The sequence below is a fragment of the Propithecus coquereli genome, unplaced genomic scaffold, assembly GCF_000956105.1.
Source record: "Propithecus coquereli isolate 6110/MARCELLA unplaced genomic scaffold, Pcoq_1.0 Scaffold720, whole genome shotgun sequence".
Taxonomy (NCBI): Eukaryota; Metazoa; Chordata; class Mammalia; order Primates; family Indriidae; genus Propithecus; species Propithecus coquereli.
In genome coordinates this window covers 465,402-471,472 of record NW_012153286.1, presented here as the reverse complement: position 1 = coordinate 471,472, position 6,071 = coordinate 465,402, and the positions used below count along the sequence as shown (strand labels likewise).

At 37.2% G+C, this 6,071-nt stretch overlaps 1 protein-coding gene across 1 annotated transcript in view; it reads right to left on the bottom strand.

The window, feature by feature from the left end:
- F8 (coagulation factor VIII, procoagulant component) overlaps window positions 1-3,514 on the bottom strand; it is a 184,996-nt gene extending 181,482 nt beyond the window's left edge. Inside the window, exon 1 of the mRNA XM_012661588.1 lies at window positions 3,159-3,514. Within this exon, the coding sequence (XP_012517042.1) occupies window positions 3,159-3,304 (146 nt within the window). The 5' untranslated portion in view covers window positions 3,305-3,514. The remainder of the gene's footprint in view (window positions 1-3,158) is intronic.
- Window positions 3,515-6,071: the final 2,557 nt, after the last annotated feature.

Genomic DNA, 6,071 nt, shown 5'->3' with positions numbered 1-6,071 from the left:
ACGGGTATTTTCATACACAAAGAGTGCAATGCGCACCACCCGAAGGATGGACATATTTGAAACTCGGACTTGGGGGGGGGCAAGGGCAACATAAGTAACATAAATATCTGTACCCCCATAATATGCTGAAATAAAAAAACAAAAAAAAACAAAAAAAAACCTAATAATAGTGAAAAATGAAGCTGTAGATCAATGTCACATATAAAGGCACACAGACTCTAAAGAAATATTAGCACATAGAACTCAGCAATAATCAAATTATATGAACAGTAGATTTCACTCCAAGAATGTAAGTGTATTCAGTGTCAGGAACTCTATTAACATAATCTATTTGTTCATCAACATATTAAAGAAGACAAATGAGATAATGCTGGATGCTGAAAAGTCATTTATAATAAAAATTTTATGGCAAATGGGAATAGAAGCAACAATCTGAAGTAAAATCATGGAATAGAAGGAATGCTCACTTTTATTGTCTCAGGTTTTCCGATAAATTTGATAAGATAAGAAAATGAAATAACTGGCTATAAATATTGGAAAAGAACTAAAATGTCTGTCATATGGCTAATGATATGTTTTAATACCCATAGAGATTCTAGGGTAAACTTACTAGAATTAATAACATGAATATATGCAAAGCAATAGCTTTTCTCTATTCTGGTACTAAGCACTTAGAGATGGAAATAGGAGAAAACTATTTTATTAACAATAGCAACACTTACAAAATGCACAGGGATAAATATAATAATAAAACCACTTACATATATTATACTTATAAAATTAATATATGTAAGTTTAATGAAATTTCAATTAGAATCACAACAGGGCTTGGCTCTTTTTAATTGGAAGAATAAAATGCCTAAGAATAGCTAAGAAAGGTACTGAAAGAATAGTGAGGATTGCTTTCATTTACTAGACAACAGAAGGTATTATAGGCCCACTGTAATCGAATCAATATGGTATTGGCATATCAAGATAATAGTAGATCAATAAAACAGCATAGTGAATCCAGAAATATATACTAATATATACGAAAATTTTATATGATGAATGTGTTGATTCAAATCAGGGGCAAAAGATGTATTATTTGATAAATGGTGCTATCACAATAGGCTATTGATTTAGATGGAAATAAAACTAGACAGATCCCTGTCTCATACCATATACAAAAAATAATTATAAGATGAATTGAAGCCGTAAATGTAAAAAGCAGAACAGTAAAAACCTTGCAAGAAAATCTGAGAGAATACATGTACAGCTTTGAGGTGTGGGAGGCATTTTAACCAACTCCAGCTACTCTGAAGATATGAAAGAAAAGATATATTTGACTATAAAAATTAAAAACATTTTGGCAAAATTTATAAACAAAGTCAATAGACAATAGATCTTGGGGAAAATTGCAATACACACAACAAAGTCTTAATACTTGTAATAAACTTTTTTAAAAATGAAAGAGCCCAAAGAAGAATGGGCAAAGCATATGAATAGTCAAATCCCCCAAAATAAATCCAGTAGCCAACAGGCATTTAAAAAGATGCTCGACCTCATTAGAAATAAAAAGAACACAATTAAAGTAATGATACAATAACACTCTATACCTATAAAATTGGCAAATTTAAAAATAAAGATAAAACTTATCACTGATGTGAATGCAGAGAGAAGGGCACGACCATACGTTGATTGTAGAAATGTTTGAAAAGTTCTGTCCTTTTTGGAAATTAAAATGAAAAAGGATATATTCCCTTTGTCCCAGTAATAGTGCTCCTGAGAATCTGTTCTACGAGAAATAAAAGCACCAGTATGTAATGACATACAATACAGTGGCCAAAAAACTGGAATAAGATGAATGCATTGACTAAAAACATGGTGCAGCTATAGCACGGAATCTTATACAGCCAATAAAAAGAATGAATTAAAGCCAATTGACTTGGAGAGAGTTTTACTAGGTGCTAATGAGTGAGAAATGTGTCTATACTATTCCAATTTTTTAAAAATAAATAATGACCAAGAAAACCTTTATTTGCATGAATATATATTATCATACTGGGGTTATGTGGAAGGAGGGTGGGGAGCCAAACAGAAAGAACAAAAAAGGCTATAGAGTCACATTTAATATTTACATGTGTTTGAGTATTTATAATACACGTTTAAAGAAGACAAAACAAAATTTAACATAAATGATTTCAGCATTCAACTCAATAAGCAAAAACTGAACAAAAAAATGAACCAAAGGAAATTAGAAAGAAGGCATGAATTAATGAAAGTAAAAGCAGAAACTGATGCAAAAGAAAGAGAAAAAAAAGGATTGATACATTGAACCAAAAGATGGTTCTTGACAAGACCAATAAAATCAAGAAACCTCTTGGAAATATTATTTTTAAAAGAGAGTAAAAAATAAGAGAGAGAAAAAGAGAACATATGCAACATAAGGAATGAAAAAGGAGATATAACTACAGACACAGAAAAGTTTAACAAGCGGCTATTATGTAAGTTGATACCAGTACACTATCAAATGCAGCGATATAGATTGCTTTGTATGAAAATATATATAACCAAAATTGACTGAAGAACAGGCAGAAAAATGTCAATAAACTGATGAACACAGATAATATTGAAAAGGTTATTTAATAATGTACTCTCCCCAAATGTACCAGAACTCCCAAAAGATGAAAATCTTCTGAACTCATGGCTAATTTTACCCTTATACCAAAAGTAGGCAAAGCTATCAAAAACGCACCACATGTATACACAAGAGAACTAGAAACTAAACTTGTTTTTAATATTGACTGGATCTCATTGTCCTGATTCTCTCTATAGAAGCTTGGGTAGGCGGAGGGAAGTTTTGTTTTCTCTCTTATGCCCCTTGCCCCTTCATCCTCCCTGTACCTTACTCTCTAGATTCCAGAGTGACAGCATGTGACAAAGAGAAGCAGTGGACAAAACAGAACAAAAAATCGACTAATAGGTCAGATCTACGAGAAGACTTGGCAATTAGCATTTGTGCCAATAGCTCAGATGCATGTATGCCTTACCTGGAAATGTTTCTTCTGGGTTCAACTAGCATCGCAGCCATCTAACCTGATGTCTGTACCTTCTGCCAACCAGTCACATCCCCACAATCTTGGCCCATGATCAGACCCTATAGAACATGCCTTTACCTTGTGTCCATGTGTAGCTCACCGAGCAGGTCATGATTCATATAGTCCCAGGACAGTTCCACTGCACCCAGGTAGTATCTTCTGGTGGCACTAAAGCTGAATCGCAATAGGCACAGAAAGAAGCAGGTGGAGAACTTTATTTTCATGACTCTTATTGTTATAAAAATGTCCAACTAGAGAAGTGAAAGATTAATTCTTCTCTAAAATATCTTTGGCTCCCAGGAGAAAAAAGGTCTATTTTCTTTGATTTAATAAAAAGTCCCAATTTTTTTGCAGAGCATTTTAAAGAACTTTACTGCTGACTGTGACAGCAACATTAGCACTAAAGCAGTAACTGACAGGATTGCTTCCTTTTTGGCAGTGGGAGGCAGCCACGGGAAGAACCCAAGTAGGGAAAGGGAGGCTGAGCTAATGCTTAACCCATTCACCTCTGAGAGCAGTAGGGACATGAGATGTCTACTTTAATCAGAACCTTTTAGGAAAAGAAGAGGACGGAGAGATCAAGGTGAAGAGAAGCTTTAATTTTTGCTCATAGTCCTAACCTACTCCAACCCTCTTCCTTAGTGGTAGTGGCAAGAAAAGTTCTGGATGTTGTTGAAGATTCTGGAATCCACTTGCACAAGCAAGAGAGTAACCAGTATCCTATTAGTCTCTCTCCTTCTACCCTCGCTCCTCACACAGATGCCACAGAGTGACTTTTTTAAAACTATAAAGTGAGTCATGTGACTCCTCTGCTCAGAATCCTCCAATAATTTCTAACCTCCTTCACAGTAAAATCATATGTTTACCATGGCCTAGAGCATCCCACATGGTCTGCATACCCTTTCCCCTGATCTCTGTGGTCTCATTTCACTTTGGCTACACTGGCTGCCTTGTTTTTCCTTAAAACATCAAGCACACTCATGACCCTAGACCCTAACACTCGCTATTTACTCTACCTGAAACACCTTTCCTCCGGATGTCCACATGGTTCCACTCCCACAACTTGTTTGTGTCTTGGCTCAAATCTTGCCTGCTCAATGAGTTTCCAATATGAAAACATTTACATTGTAAGTGCTTTACCCCCATGGGCACTACTGATATCCCTCTTGGCTTCTCTTTTCTTGATAGCACTCATAACCACCTGGCATTTATTTATTTGTTTTGTGGTGTTGTTACCTGCTGCATTTTAAGGTTGTTTACATTTTGTCCAGGTACAGGATATATGTCTTTACATAAAAATGTAGCCATGCTAAGCTCACACAGAGGCCCTACTAACATTAATGTATATAAGGGGGAGTGAAGATCCCCCCACCCCAAGGGCCTCAAAGTGTAGGAGCTAATGAGAAGAAAATTGACCAGGGTTTCTATAAGAAATGTTATCACTGAGTCCAGTTCTGCACAAATAAGAATGTGTTAGGGAGCAATTGGTGAATTGTTGTCCAGCTTGGAAACGAACAGGAAGAATTCCCTTTGATAAACATTTGCTAAGACCTCTTCTCTGAGGGCACCAGGATGCAGAGATGATAACTGCTACTTACTATATGCCAGGAACCGTTCTAAGTTCTAATACAGTTGGTATTGTTCATTTTATGGGCAATGAAACTGAACATGGAGAGGTTAGGCAACTTGTCCATCGTTATGCAGTTTGTAAGTGGTAGCATTCAAAGCCATGTACATCTGACTCCAGAAGTAATGCTCCTAACCACTATGCTATACTTCTGTGCCTTAGAAATGAATAAAACCCAGTTCCTGCCCCCTGAGAGTCACAATCCAATGTGGGGAGACAGAAAAGTATACAGTTACAGCACAGGGTGATAAATTCTCTGCTAGGTGCTTCACACACACTATGACAACACTGAAAAGTGAGTACAGATAAAGCAACTGAGGTGCAGAGAGGTTAAATGGCTTTCCTAGGGCCACACAACTACCCATTTCTTCTAGACAGACATTGTCCTAGCCACTGGGTGCATAGCAGTGAAAAATACAAAGAACTGGAAGAAGGACGATAAGCAATAATTATGAGTAACTTATACAGTATGTTAGAAGGTAAAAATAAGTGCTGTACACAAAAAGAAAAGTAAGCAGGGTAAGGGGCAGTGTGCATCAGGTTACAATTTTAAAAGCGGTTGGTTATGGAAAGTCTGACTGAGGTTACATTTCAGTAAAGGGACTTTGCCTTCTACACTGAGGGCAATAGGGAGCCATAGTAGGGCCCTGAGTAGAAGAGGGACTTAACTTTGAAATTAACTTTGAAACTGATCTTTCTGACTACCGTAGAGAGAACAAACCTTACGAGGACAAGGGTAGAAGCAGGGTGACCGGTTAACTGGGGGGGGGGGGGTGAGAAATGTTAGTGGCTTAGGCTATGACGGTACTACTGGACAGGCTGAAAAATAACTGGATGCATTGTGAAGGTAGCGTTTATGTGAACTGTACATGAATTTTGGATCTGTGAACTTTGAGAGGGGGAAGTTTGGAATCACGCCAAGGCTTTCTTAACAGTGAAGATGCCATTGACTGGGATGGGGGTGGTTGGGGCGGGGCGATGTATCCGTCGATCTTCCCAGGTTAAAGGGTTCCGTAGGCATAGCGAGCATGGAAGTTCATTTCCTTCTGAGCGCTTCTCTTATTTATGGTGATTGCAATGTTTTTTAAAATATGTCTTTCTCCACTAAAAAAGAGTAGGGCACATCGCAGGAGCTCATAAATATCTGCTCAATGTTTACATTAACACACTTGGCAAAAAAAAAAAACAACAAAAACAGAAAAAAAAAAAACAACAAAAACAGAAAAAAACATACATGGCGAGTCTGCCTTCTTTATTTTCAGTGAAGTCAACGGTAAAATATTCGTAACGAGGGGAAGACTGAGTCACGGTCGCGTCAGGGGAACTCGCTTCTGAGACGGCGGGCGGGGCAACCCCACCCCGAG